Below are 19,686 nucleotides of genomic sequence, written 5' to 3'. Positions count from 1 at the left end.
ACAGTACATGACAGGTGACTCAAGAGTTATGTCTTCAACTCTGATTAGTGGATCACAAATACCTGAATACAGAAAATTGGCATTTCATTTCTTCAGTCAAAACTATCATGTGCTGGGGAGGTGAGTGGGTAATAGGGTGAAAGGAGAAGCAGTGATGTCTGCACTTTTTTGTTGTTGTTTTATGTGGAATGCCTGCACAGCTTGGCTAATGAGTGGAGTAGGTCCATGCCCAGGATCCAGACTCATGAACCTGTGCTGCCGAAGTGGAGGGCGTGGAACTTTAACTACTTGGCCACGGGGCAGGCCCTGATTTCTACATATTTACGCTACAGTCACGCTTTATTTGAGGTTAGGTTTTAAAGTCAGCATGAATGGAAATTAACCCATGGGGTCAAAATCCTTGAATGGCCTGTAAAGTACACTTGAAATATAACTCATGTGGTGTTTTTACAAAGTATTGGCATTCCTTTAGGAGCCCTGGTACTTAAAACACACACAATCTTTAAGGCATTCTCCCTTAGTCTCCCTGTGAGCAAGTGAAGAAAGAGCAGGTTGTCACCATTCCTCCTGCCCGTCACCCCGGGACATATGCTCATTGAATGGAATGGGACCCCAGTGCCATTTACATTGTTTTTACTCACTCTCTCTTGTTCTTTCAGATTTACTAAGTTAAATATCATCAGTTAAAGGCACAGATGTGTGACACCATTGTGGTTTTCAGTCCTTCTCAACTAGTCCTTTTAACTGTTTAAAGATTCAAGTTAATGACTATCTGGTTTTCTTTAAGGACCACCTTTCTGCCTTGAACAGACCCTCCTTGACAGTTACACTCAAGATGCTACACCCTGCCTATACCTTGCTGCCTCTCATTCCAGTCTGCATTTTGACCACACTCTTGGATGGCTTTATGTCTCATCAAACTAGGGTTGTTTTTTCCTTTATAGAGATGTTGCAGTGAAACTGTAGCAGAATCTGGAGGAAGGCCAGGGCCTTCGGTTTTATTTCTCTGTATGATGTTTTCCCCGGGGTTGCTTAAATCCTACCTCTTTGGCACATGCTCTCCTGACCATGTGGAGCATCACATGTGAAGCGAATCCATCACAGTTCTTCACATGAGGCACCATCTTAAGGCCCCCGTGCTCTGTGATAACCTCTAGAGAGCAGTGTTGTGTGTGTTGAATTCCTTTTGTAGTTTGGATATGGGCATCAATTTTAAAGTGTCTATTTCCAGCACTGGAGGGATTCTCCAGTTGAGTCTTTAGCCAGAAGGTAACTACTTATGGTCTTTCTGATGCCCTGTTTGTGTATGGAAATCAACCACGTTCCTATTGATTCTGAAGTGTTTTTCGTTGATAATCAATGCCATAGGACAGAACAGTTGGAGGTTGACAGAGGATGACTTTGCATGGCCAGTTTGTCACTTGCGTTCACAGACTGCAGAAGGATATTCTCAGATCTCCCATGTGTCAGATAATTGATCAAACCTATACTTTTTCTTTGTGGAGAATTACAAGGGGCTGTCACTCTGGAGCACCACGGGCTGATTTTTTTTAATGGCATTTTCAGTTTGGTGCTTTTTCTCATTGTGAAAGTATAGTGTATTAACATGTTTGCTGTGGAAAATTCAGATGAGCTAAAAGAAGATACTAATCAGCCATGTGTTTCTCTTTAAAACTCTTTGTCACTGTGCATGTTCTGAGTCACAGACGGCACACTTGGGTGGCACCTGGCACCTTTGTGACTCTGCAGCCCTTGTTTTCTTGCTTGTCTGCACTGAGGCTGATGCCTTTCCAGAAGTGCTGAGGTGGAGAGACCAGTACTGCTGTGTCTTCGGGCGTGTTCTGTGCTGGCGACACCAGGAGGGGTGGAGGAGGCCTGCCGAAAGAGCCATGGCTCCCAGGCGGGAGAGCTGGATGTGCCCTCTGCTCTGGCTGGAAGTACAGAGTGTTTCTTAGCCAGTCCGTCCCTTTCTCAGGACCTCAGTTTTCTTATCTATGAAGCAGAGAAGTTGATTTCTACCCTGTCTATTTATGAAATAGTTGGCAGTTATAAAATGAGGTGAAAATTGTTTTGCTCTATGGCCTAAAATGCACCATACATCCCCTGAAGGGAGTTTATGGGGTCCAACAGATGGGGTCGCCTTTCCCCAGCGACCGAACCAGAGGCCCGCCTGTGCCTTTGATCTCTTTTGTAGGCGTGGTGCCCTCCGTCAGACTCACTGGACTTGGCCCATCCAGGGCGAGCAGCTTTGTCCTTAGAGTCCGCTAACATTTTCTCTGTGACTGAATGTTCTGGGCTTGTAGATCCCTTTATAATCTGGGAAAAAACAGAGCTTCTCCTCTGAATTAAGAAAAACTTGCAGAATTTTTCAGTCAATTTTAGGAGTTTTTGGAACCCTGAAATTGAGGTCGGAACCACTGATTGACGTAAATAGTACGTTAGTCCATAATATATGCATATAATATATACAGTATTACTACATAACTAAATGGTTACATAAATAAGCATTGATTGGAAATGTATGCTTAAAAATGTTTTGCTGACAGGGATGGATGATTGAAAATAGTCTGAGAGCCCCAGTCTGGAGGCTATCTGCTCGGGCCAGGTCCTCTCCTACGCTACTTGATCTATTGGGGCAAGAACCCAGTGAGGTTTTATTTTATCCCTAATTATTTTACACACAATTTATAAACCAAGAAGCTAAAGCTCAGAAGGACTAAGGGATGCATCTAAGGCCACGAACCTAATGGCTTAAATAACCTTTATATCCCAGTATGGGTGCTTGATGAAAGTTTATGAATTGATAGTGAAATGTGGAGCTGTGTTTTTAAATTACACCTGTTTATAAGAAAACTTAGCTCCATTGGATGGTGGGTAGTGAGACTTTGGGAGGCTGGAGTAGGAGAGGAATTGGTTGTCTCCTTTCTGGCTATTCTTACGGGCCAGATTGCAGAGCATGAAAATTACCTAGAGAGCCATCAGCAAAGCAAAGTGTGATGTGTATTTTATCTGGCAGTTAGGAAGCCTGAATGATGGAGCCAGAAGAGAGAACATTTCTGCTTCTGCTGTAATGGAGCAATGTTCGAGGGCCGTTTAAATGCTGACTAATAGCCCTGTGGAACTCTGCAGGCGTCTTTTCTTAGGGCTCTGTTAGTTAATGGATTTGTCAGTGCTGCGGAAATGGGAGTCTGCATGCTGAGTTTCCAGATAACACCCCAGGGGCTGAGGCAGATTCTTGCAGAGGCTTGGCTAGAACTTTGAAAGAACAAATCCAAATTCAAAATGACCTTGCAAAGTTAGAGGAATGAATCATCCAAAGTGGCACAGAGAAAGGCAATTTAAAAAAAAAAAAATATGCACAGAGCTTTCTGCCTCCGAGGACGTTGCCTTTAATCTTAATAATAGACGTTTGCACTGAGTGGTGGTGGGAACAGAGGAGGAAACTGAGGCCCTGGGGAAGTGAAATAACTTGCTTGTAATCAAGTAAATGTTGTATCTAAGAAAATACAGATGTTGGACTCTAGATCCAGCCCTCATCCCCCAATAACACAGTGTCTGTAAAATTAAAACCAATTGTTTTCAGGGTCACAGGCTGGGTATTGCTGGTTTTATGGATTGCTGTGGCAGAAAGGATCTGAGCCCCAATCTGACAACAAACAGGAAAGGAGGGCAAGTGCTTTAAAACCTTAACCTGCCTTGTTCTAGACCAAAGGTGGTGAGCTCTCAAGAAACCAAAGGCCCTGTGTTAGTCTCTGCCCTGTTTCTGCCCACTCACACGGACACTAGCTTCTCTACCACTTGATGGTGCCTTTCATCGTATGCTGTTACCTCTGACCTGGAATGTACCTTACCTAAGGCTACTTGTTAACCAACTACTAATTCCTTCTTCAAGTTGCTGCTCAATTAGCATCTTTTGTGAAACCTAACCTGTTCTATCCAAGTTTTCTCCATGTGTTCATTTATTCATCAGATATTAAATGGGTGCCTATGATCGGCCATGTTAAATAATCAATATATTTTCATACAGAGGAACGAAAATAAAGTTAGAACTCTTGCTCATGCCATAAAATAAATCCATTGCTGATGGATTAAGTATTTAAATATTAAAAAGAGAATAAAATTAAACTAAATATTAGAAAGTTTAGGAACATACTTTAAATAATATTAGAACCCTTCCTCGTGCTATATAAACAAATACATTGTATTTGATTAAAGATTTGAATGTTTAAAAAAAAATAGACTAAACATTAAAACATTTAGGAACATAAGCAAGGCAGGAAACATAAAAATCTTGGGTAAAGATTGGTATTTTTGACTTCCTGAAATTTTAAAAAGTTCTGTATGGCACAGGACACCATAAACAAAGTTAAAAGACAAATAGGAGAAAATATTTGCAACACATATTATGAAAGAGTGCTAGCCCTTATGCAAGACAGTCTTCTTAGAAATTGATAGGAGAAAGACAGGCAGTGGGATAACTAGGCTAAGTATGTAAACAGGCAGAAAAGGAAATGTGAATGGACAATAAAATACAAAAAGATACTCAGCCTTACCATAGTCAAATTTTTCACGTCCATGTGGCAAGAATTAAAAAGAACGGTGGCATCTATGTGCTGCTGAGGTTATAGAGAAATAGACCCTTTTATATCTGCCTTGCTGTTGGGGACGTGAATTGCTGCAACCAACCTCTTTGGAAAGGAACGTGGCAGTATTAATCATAATTTGAAATGTGGACCCTATCCTTCAACAGTTCTGCCTGTGTGAATATATCTTTCCAGAGATAAAGTAACAGCATGTAAAAGCTTGTGTATAAGGATATTTATTGCAGCATTGTTTTTTGGTGCCAAAAACTGGAAGTCTCTCAGCAGAGGGATAGTTATATAAATTGCAGTAGAGTTTATTATGGAATATAATCACAGTTAAAATAATTAATTAGATTTAATTATATTGAATTTCTTGATCTTTATTCAGTAGGAAAAAAGCCATGGAGTTTTGTAGATAATTCCCTTTGTTTTTTAAGTGAGAGAAGGGGAGAAAACCCCTGTGTGTGTGTGTGTGTGTGTGTGTGTGTGTGTATGTTTTAAGCATAGAGAAAATTTTGCTGAGATACGCTCCAGATTATTAACTTTGCTTATTTCAAGGAGATGAGATTGGGGAAGGGGAAAGGCAATAATTTTTATCTTTATACATCTCTGGATAGTGTATGAATTATTTTTGTAATTTAAAAAACAAATGGAATTAAATTTTTTAAAGTGTGATTAGTGCTACAAAGTATGTAGAAGATAGGATAAAAGAATTTATCACTTCCTCCTCTGTGCCAGCTCTGTAATTTATGACACATATTACCTGGCTTTATTGTTGCAGTTGTAACTCATTGTATTTTATATGCCTGGCACATGGCCAATGCTAAATGTTTTTTGAAGGAAGGAAAAAGACGTGTTCTGGGCGAATTCATTAAATGCAATGAGCATTTTACTCAGCACTAACTATGTGCCAGGCCCAATGCTGGGAACTGGGTATATACAGCAACAAATTAGGTAAAGCTGGGAACTTGGGCATTGCAAGAGGCCAAGGAGAGAGTGAATGACAAGCTTGCCTGGAAGGGTACACTTCTCTTTGACCTTGAAAGAGGCAGGCTAAAGCCTGGAGTGGTGATGGAACTTGGCGGACTGGGGAACTTTGGCTAGGTTGTATGGCCATATCCAAGCTATCCTCCCAAAGATTGTTCTAAGCTAATGAAGATAAAGTGATGAACACAAGTTGCTCTGGACTCTTGGCACAGAAGATAACTTGCATAAAGACACTGAAAAGGAAGCTAGGCTCCCCGGAAGGAGAGGTGGGAAGCTAAGGAGGTGAGACTCACTGTGGAGTGAGGGATGATACCTTACAGTTCATGAATACTCACCACAGGCCAGACCCTGGAGGAGGCATGTTATAGGCTTTTCTCATCCAGTTCATGTAATAGCCCCATCAAGTGTGTGTTATGCAGTTAAGAAAGTGGGAGTCAGAGATGACACATAAATTGCCCTAGATCCACAGCTGGTAACTGGAAGACCTGGGATTTGATCCACAGTTGTCTTATGTATCCGGGAACCCTCCCCAAAATACCATGATATTTAGATTACATCTAAATGTTCATTAACATCATGACTTCAGCCTTCAGCCTCAGGATGACCGAAGTAATAAAAGTAAAGATATTTTTAGAGGCTTGCCATGTACTTTATAGATACTATCTATCACATATGAAATTGAGACCAGGAAAAGTTAACTGACTTTTCCAAGGTCATACATGGCTGGTCAGGACCAGAGTGGGATTCAAACCCAGGTCTGTGCACCACTCAGGCCTGTATCCCTCCACTAAATGATGCCTCAGTGAACACTGGGTTGTGCTTGGTCAAGGTCGAAGATGCTCTTGAGGATGGATTTATTTTGAGTGCTTTCAAGGGCTTATACTCAAATAGAAATAGTCCTTTGTGACGTTATGGGGTTCTCTGTTGTTGCTGCTGCTGCTGCTGTTTTCCCCAAAGAGCTTTCACATTAATTCTGGCATCTTCACCTCATAGCCGTCAACTTCCAGAAGTAGGCTGGGTAGGTATTATTAGACCTGTTTTATAGATGAAATTAAGGCCCCTGAGAATCTTAGTCACCTGACCGAGATCACATGGTAGAGGCTGGAGCTAAGACCTAGATTTTCAGGTTCCTCAATCACTGACATCTGTCTCAAATTAGGAAACTTCTAGGGGTTCCAACACTTAACCAGGCATATCGGGTAAGAGCACAGGCTCGCCTGTCATCACCACTTATTAGCTGTGTGACCTTGGGCAACTTGTTTAACCTCTCTAAACTTGTGTCTGCATCTATGAAAAGGAGATAATAATAGCATGTTCTTTTGAGGCTTGAATGAGATAATGCAGGAAAAATACTTAGCATAGTTCCTGGCATATTAAGTAATCAAAAACTTTAACTGCAATTAATTATTAACAATTATTATAATTATAATTGTTATAATTACTTTTTATTGAGGTAACATTGGTTTATGACATTATATATTTTATAATTGTTATGTCATTGTCGTTATTATGAGGCAGGAGGTCTTACTCCTCTTTTTTTCTCAGTGGTTATCGTTAAGCCTTTCATATAGTAGATTCTAAATAGATATTTGTTGCACACATCCTGGTATCCATGACAGTGTTTGCTGAGTCTGTCAGTGGACAAGGTTGGGGTTTAGAATCAGATGAAGCTGGGATCCAGTCTGGATTCACCATTGAGTTTCACTCTTCTTATCTGTACAACAACTGCCTTGAAGGAGTTGTAGTATTCACTGTGCTGAATCCCACGACACAGTCAACGTGTAATAAAGGGCAGCCATGGTTACAGTGACAGAGAATCCCAGGTTGGATTGACAGGCCACTTGGGAGGTTTTGTCACTTTCCCAGTTGGTAAGGTCTAACACAGGGTGGGAACTAGGCAAATGTCCCTTGGAGAAACACCTGTTTGGTAATTGCTGTAGTTCTGAAAATTCTGAGAAGGGCCTCGTTGGAGGAATATACAAAGTATTGTCGTAGAATATTGAATTTTAATGTAGTCCGAAGACACTTGTTTTGGCCAGCCCTTGGGAATGTGGACTCTGAGTGCTGCCATTGACTTCAGAGTATTGTTGGAAGCCCCTGCCACCTGGCAAGAGGCCAAAAGCCTGACTTCACTGCAGTGGCCCAGGAAAGGCAGCCTGGTGTTGTCGTCATTGTTATTGCCCTTGTCATCATAAATATTTATTGAGCTTATTGTGTACTGCTTAGCGTGCAGTATCTTAATCTCCCCAGTACTTCTAGGAGGTCAATACCATTATTATCTCCATGTTACTGCAGGGAAAGATGAGGCTTAGCAAGGTGAGGTTACCTGACCAAAGCACTACACAGGGTAGGTGATAGAATTTGAACCTAGGTCTGTCGCATTTGAGGATATGGGGCAAAGTTCCCAGCTGTGAGATCAAAAAGACCTCAGTTTAAATTCCCTTATTTAAGAGCTGTGTGACCTTGGCACCTTTTTGTATGTACACAATGAGGATGATAATGGTACGTATCTCATAGACTTGTAGTAAGAGTGAATTAATTGATGTACGTAAAGTGCCAAGTGCAGTGACTGGCATACACCGAATGCTCACCAAACACTGTTATTAGTGGAATAGTATGTCACTACTTAGGAATTGCTATGGGATTAAATGTTGGAATGTCTGTAAAGGCCTTTTCAGGCTGCGTGCAACATAGTAGGTGATTCCTATATGTTAATCATCTCCCCAAAGAAATGCTGGCAGTTGAAATCCTGACTAAGTGGCCCTTTCTAGTTCAGTTAGTAAAAATATATTGTTTTGTTCTTTTTTCAGAGCTGAAAGGAGTCACCTAGCTCTTAGAATTATCTTACATTCTGCAACAACCCCATAAATGCCAGACATCCCTACAAATATTTGAAAAGCATGGATCTCCATAATGGATGGATCCAGTTTCTCTCCCTATTTTCTTTTATCCAATCTCTCTCCTCACCTAGTTCCCCAAGTCCCCACTTTACCAACCTCCCAAAAGTCTTCTAGCACTTGGATATAGTAAAGATGTTAAAACAGCTTTATCCTGCCCTCTAAAATGTCCTAAACTGATCAGGCCATTTTCTGCCTCCTCTGTCCCTCTCATTCAGTCTCACTCAGGCCTGTGAGTGCTCCCCCCACTGCAGCCCTTTATTCCCCTCTTCTTCCCTCAACCCCTGAATTTACATTCCGTCCAGATTGCTTATTGTACTCTGTAATCTGTCCCTCCTTCTGCCTGTGCGCTCGTCTTTCCTCTGCTAGAATCATGTCTCCTTGCCCTCTCTCTCTGTGCCTGTTGAAAACCTGCTTGGGAAACCCTTAATTTTGTACAAAAGGATGTGTGTGTTTATATAATCTTTCTAGTGAGTTGTCAATGTTAGATTTATAATGCAGTATGTAAAAAAATACTTAAAACATGTAAGACATAGGTTCCTATGCTGTTTGATATTAAATGCATCCCTCTGTATTATAACTAATCGAAGGTAATAATGGCTGATTTTCTGGGGGCACATGCTGCATGCCAGGCACTATTTTAAGCACCTTATGTTTAATTCCCATCATTGCTACCCTCACAAGGATTAGTAGTAGTATTCCAAGATATTTCTTACTAAATTAGCTGATATAGTTAAGAATGCATGTCTACACTAGCAAATTTCACATACATATATATATATATGTGATATATATACACACATACTTATGCACATAGATATATATATTGACTGTGTGGTTATTCAGTTGTGGAATTAGCAAAACATACAGGACCCAGGATCTAGCCTACGCTTAGTTATCCAATCTCACTTTCTTCCTCTCTCAGGTCACATTTTATGTTTCATCTGCCAGATAAGCATAATTCTTCCCTTGCAGAGTTCTGGTGAGGGTTAAATATGATATTGTGAAAAGCAGTTGGGTCAGAGAAGGTCCTCAACAAATGCCAGTGCTCCCTTCTGTGGCATGTCTCTGCCTTAGCCAAGTCCATCTTATTTTTTTGATGAGTCTATCATCCATGATAGACTGAGAGCTTCTCATAATTCTTTCTAACCCCTGCATCAAAATCCAAATTCAGGGTAATGGCTCTGTCTAGGAAGGGAGGGAAGAGATTGGGATTGAGTTGAGGGGCAAGGGAGTGTGGAGAGGAAGCATTCGGTGATATTGTATTTGTTAACTGGTCGGTGGGTACATGGGTATCCTGTTAATCTAAACATTTTGATATCTATCATTTGAAATAATTTATCATTTCAAGTAAACAAAACAAAAAGCCTAATACTTAGGTTTTACTGCTGAAACACTTCCCCTGAGAGCAGTTGAAATGAACAGGCAGCTGCATTCTTTGTTTGCTGGCCTCCAAAAGCAGAAAAGAAGGTCTGGTGGATTGGGATTCTCAGTGGTGAGGTGAGGCTCTTTGGCCTCAAACAGAAGGTATCAGGGTACCTCCCGCTTGTAAGGGAGATCAAATATGTGCATCTTGTCTGTCTAGCTGATGAGGCCTTTCTTTTGTGCTTTTCTGAGCCACTTCTTTGAGTGAACCTGGGCAGTAACCAGAGCTGCATTTTATCTTTTTTAATATCTCAGCCTGAAATGCTGACATCCACTGTAGGCATCATGAATTTTTAATGTGGTGATGATCAGAAGGCTGCTCGGGCCTCATTTCACTTCGCTGAACTGCTGTGACACTTGTTTCCTTCATTGTGTTTAGATTTCTTTCCTCCCCTTCTGGGACATTCCCCAGTCCAGACTCAAAAACTGTTTCATGAGTTCCTGTTGCTCCCATGCTGTTATTGAGGGTGTGTTTGAAAGTAAAATATTTTAAAGTTTCATCTCAATTATTGAACAATCTAGGAGATTGAAAGAGGGAATGCTTCTTACATTCCTAAAAAGAAAATGAACAACTCCAAGTCAACAAATACTTACTGAGCCCTAGCTTGATAAGCCTAGCTAACGGAAAAGATGCAGTGGTGTTTGCTGGGTGAGGATGCAGAGGTGAGCCAGAGGCAGTCCCTCCTTCTCGTGGTCTAGTGGCAGGGAAATATTTGTTCTTACACAAATATGAAAGAATGTACTGGAGAATATTGCAGTAGAGTTACAGAGAATTGTGGGCAAGGAAGGATCATTGCCGACTAAGGTAAGGCTTTATAAAGAAAGAGTTGATGTTTGAATTAAGCCTTTAAAGATATGATTTTGTTGAATACTTATTTGTTAATTTATTCATTCAATAAATATTATACATCTACTGTGGGCCTCCATACAAATTCGTGCTTCCCTCTAGCCATGTCAGAGGAAGAGAGAGGTGGAGAGTTGAGTAGAGGCATCTGAAACGTTTCCATGTACAAGTGGTACCCATCACCTCCACTCAACATTTCCTTGGTCAGTGCAAGTCACATTCCATGGCTTGTTACTCCAAGAGTGTGGGGCTGTGGAATACTTTTTTCCATAAGCCTGCAACGGTTGGGAACCTGGATATCTGTTACCCATATCCATAATGTCTGCCATAAGAGTCACAAGATCTGATGCCTATTTAACAGGATCACACTGGGTGCTGTGTTGATAATAGACTGTAGAGGAGCAAGAGCTGCAACACACGGACTCTTGCAGGAGGCTTTTGCAGTGGACGAGGCAAGAGATAATGTTGGATGAGGTTGATAGCCAGGGGGATGGTAAGAAGTTGTCAGATTTTGAATGTGCTTTAAAGGGAGAGGCAACAGGATTTGCCAGTAGATTACATCTGGGATGTAAGAAACAGTAAAATCAAGCAAGACTTGATGAGTTTCAGCCTGAACAACTACAAGAATGTATTTGCCATTGACTGACTGAGATGGGAAACTGCAGAAAAAAGAGGGTTGGGGCAGAACATCAAGGGTTTGTTTTAAGCATAAGGTTGAACATAGTTATTGGGCATCCAAGTGGAGATATTGAGTAGGCAGTTGATAGATAAGTCTCTATTTCAGGGGTGGGATCTGGGCTTGGAATATTAGTTTAGGAGTTGTTAGTTCTAAAACTAGAAGTTTTTTAAAGCCATAAGACTAGGTGCAATCCCAGGAGAGTGAGCATAGATAGAGGAGAATAAAGGCCCAGAGACTGAGCCCCAGGGCTCTCCAACATGATGAGGTCAGGGAGATGAAGAACCAGCAAAGACAATAGAGAGGAGCAGGCCTGAGAAAGGAGGACAGTCAAGAGAGTATGATGTCCTGGAGGCCAAGTAAAGAAAGTGTTTCAGGCACGTGGGAGTGATTATTAAGTATGGAACATTCACTCTCCAGAAGCACTTTTGTATACTTTATATCAACTCATCAGCACCACAATCTTGTAAGGTAAATATTAGTCTCATTTTACAGATCAGAAAATCAAAGCTCAGAGGGAGGAAATTTATTCACAACTGTTTTATTAATACGTCTGATATGGCAGCTGGGATGGTAGCCACGGAAGCTAAAAAACGGGTAAAGTAGCAAGCTCATAGGTGGTAAAACTAACTTCCCAACTTAAATCCATTTGATCCATGCCTGCCCGGTTTGCACCAAGAGATGGTATGTGAAAAAGCGCCCTAAAAATGCTATCCTTCAGGGGCCAGCCCCCATGGCGTAGTGGTTAAGTTCAGTGCACTCTGCTCCAGCAGCCCAGGTTCATGGGTTCGGATCCCAGGCACAGACCCACACCACTTGTCAGCCATGCTGTAGCAACAACCCACATATAAAATAGAGGAAAATTGGCACAGATGTTAGCTCAGGGCTAATCTTCCACAGCAAAAGAAGAAAAAAAAAAGCTATTCTTCAGACCTGGGGCTTAGACAAAATTAGAGGAAATTAAGATTAGTTGCAGGGAAAGACAGAACCTATGGGTTTTTCTTTTGCATTCCAAGATTGATTTTCTAAGGAGAATTTTCTCCTTGTTCCCTGATAATCATTGTTTCTTAATTGCTTGAAAATGTCATGATGATTTGACCCCTGAACCTATGGGGAGTCTGTGGATTAATGGGCTATAAGTGAGCTAAACACTGTGGAGGACAAAGGGGAGACCTCCTTTAATAGAGTGAGAACATTCTGCGCACAGCTAACCGCCTCCTGGACATGTTCAGTGAATAATTGATGCAGTTTCTCTTTGCTTTCCTTTTGAGAGTTTCTCATGATCAATCAGTGTTCACAGTAACTTGTCATTGTTGCAAATAATAGCTCAGACTCCTCTTTCTTCTTCTTTTTTAGATCATGTACAAAATGAAGAAAACTATGCACAAGTTCTTGATAAGTTTGGGAGTAATTTTTTAAGTCGAGACAACCCAGATCTTGGCACTGCTTTTGTCAAGTTTTCTACACTTACAAAGGAACTGTCCACACTGCTGAAAAATCTGGTAAGCCGTTTCATAAGTGATTTTTAAAAATTACAGCCCGACCAAAGTGTAATAAGATCGTAAAGAGAACAACTTAATAATCCTCTCCTCACCCCTCTGTCCTAGAGGTATAAAAAACAAAAAGCTTTTCAGGCCCAGGGATGGAATCACATTTAAAGAAAATACCGTTGTGAAATTCTGAGAATTTGTACCCTGAAAGCAGGGCAGATGTATTGAATCTGAGAGCAACTGGTTAACCTGAATTCTCTTCCACGTTCTACCACTGTTTTGTTTTTGTTTTTGTTTTAGATAAGTTTGAGCAACATTTGCTTTTTAATTAGTTGAAAGAGTGTGATGATTTCTGTGTCAGACGTACATTGGAAATACACATTGCAAGTGTTACACCTCACGAGACCTCACACCTCACTAGTAAAGATGATCGTGCCGTGCATTTTGGTCCCTGATGTACAAATGATTAACCTCCCTCAATTCCCCACATCCTTTTAACCCCCTGCCAAGAAAAGATTTTGAGATTTGAGGAATCTCTGGTTTCAGAAGTAGATGGCAAGAAGAATCCCTAAAAATCTGAGACCCTAGAGGTGCTGAGCCTAGGAAGCAGACACAGAGTTGGGATAGGGGCACCCGTATGCCACGCAGCGTTGTCTGGGCATCACCAGTCTGCCCACCACCCTTTTGGTGCTTTATGCCACTGAATTAGTCTTACACAATGATTACTAATTTAAAGAAAATGTAGGTTGAAAATAGAAATATGTATTTTCAAAAACTTGAGAAAGGATCATTTTAAACTTAGGATGTACATGTTCCTACCCTTTGGGGTTTATTTGACAAGTCCGTGATATTTCTGTAAATTTTAGATGATTTAAATCTCTTATTTAGAAGGGGCCCTGCATTTCTCCTTCCTCTGGGTATGGCCTGCCCTTTTGCTGGTGGGGTTGCTCGAAGGGTGGTGTGGTGGGAAGAAAGGAAGTGAAACAAGCCTCTGATAATTCACTTTGGTAATAAGTGGTACAAGACTCACTCAGGGAGGAAGTTCTGTTTTCCCTGAGATAGGCGCTTTAACAGGAATGTCTTGCTAACCTTTAGTTTCCGGGAGACCAAGTGTATTTGGCTTAGGTCAAGGGTCATCACTTCGCTACACTGTGGGTTCCTTCCCACTGTGTGGATTTATGCCATCCACACAAGTTAGTGGCCATGGGAGCATCATTCCTTGTCTCTGTTTGATTGTCGAATACATTTGCCTATCTCCACACAAAAATGCTGATATTACCCAAATGCTTTAATGAACCTGGCGTCGTGCTTTATGTGGATTATCTCATTTAACAACTTAGAACAATCCTACCGTTATTATACCTTTAATCCAGATGAGGAAACTGGGGCACATTGAGATTATGTGACTTGTTCAGGCACACTGTTAGTAAGTAGACGTGGACCCAAACGTTCTATCTCTGCGTCAGTTGTCTTCACCACCCTACTCTGTGCTGCCTCTGGCACCTCGTGCTCGGGCGGTTGTACTTCCCTAGTGAGAATACATGCTGGTCTGGCGGTTCCCCTAAACACACCCCATGCTGCAGGCCTCCTTCCTCTATAGCTAGTCTCCTTTAAGGAGTAGAAGTCTAAGAAAGATCTGAAGGAAATTGCTGGAAGATCCAATTCAATTAATTAAAAAAAATAAATAAAACCTTTTCCCTTTGAGGATGGTGAGGGCATTCCTGACGAGGGGGCAGATAGAAGAATCTGTTCCTACTGTGGTTGGTTCCTCAGGGAGCGCTCTTCTGACTGCATATCCGTCAGTCCCAGGAGGTGACACAGCCAAACAACGGTCAGCAGCTTGCAGCTTCCCTTTTTATGTTTTGCCAGGAAAGGGAAGAGCGAACCAGGCAGATTTGGGGGCCACGCCTTGGAGAGAGGGCTCAGGGGAAGCCAACCCCCCCAGGGAGGGAGGGCTTGCAGCACCTACCGTGCCTGGATGAGGAGTTTGAGGGAGCACCCCCCGGGAACCAGTATTTTTCAGGAGATTCCTGAAAATTCTATTCTCTAAGGCTAGTGAAGCCTGGAAATATTAAGCAATAATGAACACAGTTGAAATTTAGAGAGTAAGATAAAAGACGGTACTTTGATATTTTGTAGACTTTCTAAATTGTATCCCCAGTTCAACCAGCACATACCAAATGTCTATTGTATTCCGGGGTCTGTGGTAAATACCGAAGAATGTCATTTTCCAATTAAGATATCACTTAGAAACAGGTATTTTAAGTCTATATTGAAACATTACTTATTTTCATGGAGGAAAAAAGAAAGGATAGATTTGGGGGTCAGGTCTAGCTTTCCGCTTTTTTTTTCCCCCCCCTCACTTTTTTTTTTTTAAATTGGCCCTGAGCTAACATGTGTTGCCAATCGTTTTTATTTTTCTTCTTTTTTTTCTTCTTCTTCTTCTTCTCCCCAAAGCCCTCCAGTGCATAGTTGTGTATTGTAGTTGTAGGTCCTTCTGGTTGTGCCATGTGGGACACTGCCTCAGCATGGCCTGATGAGTGGTGCTAGGTCCCCACCCAGGATCTGAGCGGGCAAAACCCTGGGCTGCTGAAGCAGAGTGCGTGAACTTTACCACTCGATCACGGGGCTGGCCCTGAGCTTTCTGCTGTTGGCTAACTCTAGATGGAGAAGAACTTTCATTATCTGTGTGACTTGGAAGCAGGAGGTTTTGCAAGTGTATTGTGTTGAGGGGCTTCTGAAGGTTGGTCCTGAGAAATACCGACCCAGTAAGTGATGATAACGACCTCAGTCACCAGGTAGACGTTCCTTTTTCTTTTTGTGAACTTGCAGTGATGGTGGAGTATGATGAGTTATGCGAAAACTCCCAAGAACTGCACAGATGTTGGTGTTTACATCAGATAGCGCCGAGGCAGGGTCTTGTTAACCGGCTTCTGACTTCTAACTGGCAGGCCTCTGAGGACTGTGAAGAGGACTGCAGTTGTAGCCATTACTCTGTGAGCACGTTCCTGAGCTGAGGCACCAAGTCAGGGCTAATTTGCTTTCTTACTGCCCCTGCCTTCCACATACTAGAAAACAGTCTTTGTAAAAAGTTGTTTTACATCGTAATATAGGATGAGAGAGGCTGTGAGGTGTAGGTAGGAGGAATATGGGTTCTGGTCTCCCTCAGACCTGGAATTCCAGCTCCCAGCTTGCTTACAAGCCTTATAGCCTTAGGCAAATCACTTAGCTTCTCTAAGGCTAGATTTTCTTATCTGTAAAAAAGAAATAATAGTATCTATTTCTTGGTAATGGTGGGACTTCATTGAGATCATGGAAGTAAATTACGAAGCACAGTACCTGCTTAATATTTACAAGCTTTTATTAGTTATTTATATCTTCTCTTTTGATCTTTTTGGCAACTCCCAGTGTAAGGGCAGGTATAGGTAGTCAGATCTCACCTTACTGAGAAGTGCACCACATCTCCAAAAAGAGTGGAATTCGGGCTTGAGCTCAGCTTCCCTGACTGCAGATCAGACGCTGTTTCAGCGGTGCTGCCCCACGGATTACGGAGTCAGGATGTCGCCTTTGCAGACTGGGTGGACGCTGATGGCCCACCTGACATGGCAACTGGAACCTGTGCCAGTAGTCATCAGATTCCTGTGCACGTTTAGCTTGCATAGTACTTTCTTGTCTACGCTTTCCCTTTCATTTCTTTCGTCAGTGAATTACAGTGTATTGGAAAGAGCGAGAGTGTTAGCCAGTAGTCCTCAACCTTTTGGTCTGAGCACTCCAATCTTAAAAACGATTGAGGACCACCAGAGTTTCTGTTTATGTGGACTGTTTCTATCTATATTTACTATCTTAGAATTTAAAACTGAGAAATTTTAAAATCTTTGAATTCATTTTGTTGCAATAAGTTGTTTTGGTTGCAGTAGACAAAAAACACAGCCTGACACAGGTCCATATATCAGGAATAGAGAGGAGGACTTGAAGAGCCTTTTCTGGGAATTTTCAATATTCCTCTTTGATACTCCGTCTAAACTTAACAAGTGGTTGTTTCTTAAAAGTTAGTAGCAGTGTGAATCTGAAACTATGTTAATGTTCTTTAAGGATTTGGAAGCTGTCAAACTCATGGTGACAGATAGAAGTTTTCCAAAATTTTAACTTTTCTCCAAAAGCTCCCATTTTATCATAAGCAACAATTACTGTCACTTGTTTACCTCATAGTGACGGGCTCACCTTATTCATTTTTGAGAAAATGTTTACCATAAACCAAATCTCAATATCACAGTTTGTCAGTCATTCTTTTAAGGGGAAAAAATGGTGGTCCACTAAAAATCTAACAAAACCAGCTAGTTTAGCTTGCAACTCAAAAAATTGCCTAAGTGCCTTTTCTCAAGATAACTGTCATGTTTTGGTACACCTTGGAAGTGCTTTATGCATACTTCCTATTTCAGCAAACAGAATATAAAAAAGACTCAAGAGTTGATGTGTAATAAAATCAGTAATTTTTACTATTTTGTCATTGGCATTTTTTAAAGTGTGCTTTTTTTGGAGCCAGGGGGAGGTGAGGAAGATTGGTCCTGAGGTAACATCTGTTGCCAGTCTTCCTCTTTGTTTTTTTTCTTTTCTTTTCTCCCCAAAGCCCCAGTACATAGCTGTATATCCTAGTTGTAGGTCATTCTAGTTCTTCTATGTGGGATGCCGCCACAGCATGGCCTGATGAGCAGTGCGTAGGTCCATGCCCAGGATCTAAACCAGCAAACCCCAGGCCACCAAAGTGGAGCGCATGAACTTAACCACTCAGCCACAGGGCCAGTCCCCTGTCATGGGCATTCTTGAATGAAGATAACCTTTTCTTTTTTTACTGCAAGAGCACGACCATGAAGAATACGGTGACTGCAGTTTGTGGCGATGCCTTGATTCTCACTAAGGCACCAGCAGTTTCACCTCCGTTACTTTTGCACTGTCACTGCAAATGTCGAAAAAGTCAGATAAAACCTCCTAGCATTATTGTGAAAATACTTTTGACCTCAGGCCCTCTGTGGGGTCCGTGATCCACACCTGGAGAACCACTGGTATCAGAAATGAAAGGCTCTGTTAAGAGTCCAGCCCTGCTACTGAGTGGGTAACATTGCCCAGCTTAGAGCACGAATTTCCCCCCTGGGAGAATGAGGAAACCTTCCCCACCTACCCTCTTGCTGTGCGAAGATCAAGTCCTATCACCCACGTGAGAAGCTTTGTAAACTGCAAAGTCCCTGAGTCACACACAGAGGATTGTTGCCTATTAATAGACTACATTAATGTAAATACTACTGTGGCATTAATAGTCACTGCAGGGTACTTTTTGTATTTATTTTTTTCTTATAAAAAGAACACATGCCTAGTGGGAAAAATTTAGAATACAGAGAAAGTTGTAGTTTCTCTTCTATATTCCCCCTACCCAGAGATAACCGTCATTGATATTTGGGATTTATCTTTCTAGTTCTCTTTTCTGCACCTTTTCTCCCCCCAAATAGATGAACTCATATGTTCTAAGAAACTTTTTGTTTCACTAGATTTCACTTAGTGTTGGCATTAGAGCGTCACACACTTTCCCTAGTTGGGACAAGTTAGACTCAGAAGCACAACAGAATGTGACTCCCCAAGGAGCCCCTGTGTGGATTCCCCATCCTCGGCAATTCAGCCCTCATCCCCGTTGCAGTCTTGTCCTCTCCCTGCTGTGAGAGCCAGTGCTGGGACATCTGCTTGGTGGGAACCCAGGTCCTGGGCAGGAATAGGAGAGAGGACTTGCCTATCCAGTGGAACTATACAAGAAGACCTTTTGTCTTTGAGTTTCATGTTCTTTCTACCACTGTGGGCTTTTGACACCTTAAAGTGTCAACAAGAAGTTCCATAGAAGAGTGACTTTAAACAAGTGAACCTTGCCATTTGTGTCTTTTTCTGATTAAAGTCTAAGTCATCCGGAATTATAGAGATGCAGAACATATCAGTGGTTACCAGGGGCTGGAGAAGTGGGCCAAGGATGTGACTATGAAGGGAGTTTCTTTGTGTTGATGGAGCAGTTCTCCATGTTCATCCTGGTGGTGGCTGTCCTGATCTATAAATGTCATAGAGCTATACACAAAGACATGCAAAAAAAAATAAGTGTGTGCAAAAACTGGTGAAATTGAAGTGAGGTCTGTAGCCTAATTGATCGTCTTGTGCAGTGTTGATTTCTGGGTTTTGGTAATGTACTGTATAGCGCATGTAAGATGTTACTGTTGGGAGAAGCTGGTGGATGGGTATAAGGGACCTCTCTGTGCTACTTTTGCAAATTTTTTAGTGAGTCTATTATTTTTTTTTCCTTTTTCTTTTCTTTTTTTTCTTTTCTGAGGAAGATTAGCTCTGAGCTGTCATCTGTGCCAATCTTCCTCCACTTTATATGTGAGTTGCTGCCACAGCATGGCTGATGAGTGGTGTAGGTCCACTCCAGGGATCCAGACACACAGACCCAGGCTGCCGAAGTGGAGTGCACCAAACTTAACCACTACACCACAGGGCTGGCCCCTATAATTCTTTCAAAATAAGAAGGTTAAATAAAAGTGTAAATCATCCAATTGCAGTCAGGGAGACAAAGTAGGGAAAAGTCTTTAATAATATAGCTATTGTTATATAAAAATTTCAGTGTAAAACAAACATACAGACCAAAAATAAAACTCTCCCTTTTCTGTTGTTCCTTTAGACCACTGATCTGTGATTCCACTGCCTTTCACGTCTACAGGTGTTCTAAACTGGTCTTTCTCGTCTTTTGAATTTCTCC

General features: G+C 41.6%; 1 protein-coding gene across 4 annotated transcripts in view; it reads left to right on the top strand.

Annotated features, from left to right (window-relative positions):
* The window catches only part of ASAP1 (ArfGAP with SH3 domain, ankyrin repeat and PH domain 1), a 349,074-nt gene that overhangs the window by 206,330 nt on the left and 123,058 nt on the right, over nucleotides 1-19,686 (top strand). For all 4 annotated transcript variants that reach the window (XM_070630982.1, XM_070630980.1, XM_070630981.1 and 1 more), the window contains exon 5: nucleotides 12,769-12,914. In XM_070630982.1, coding sequence (XP_070487083.1) covers nucleotides 12,769-12,914 — 146 coding nt within the window. The remainder of the gene's footprint in view (nucleotides 1-12,768; nucleotides 12,915-19,686) is intronic.

This window comes from Equus przewalskii, chromosome 8, assembly GCF_037783145.1.
Source record: "Equus przewalskii isolate Varuska chromosome 8, EquPr2, whole genome shotgun sequence".
NCBI classification, from domain to species: Eukaryota; Metazoa; Chordata; class Mammalia; order Perissodactyla; family Equidae; genus Equus; species Equus przewalskii.
This window is presented reverse-complemented; position numbering and strand designations above follow the sequence as displayed.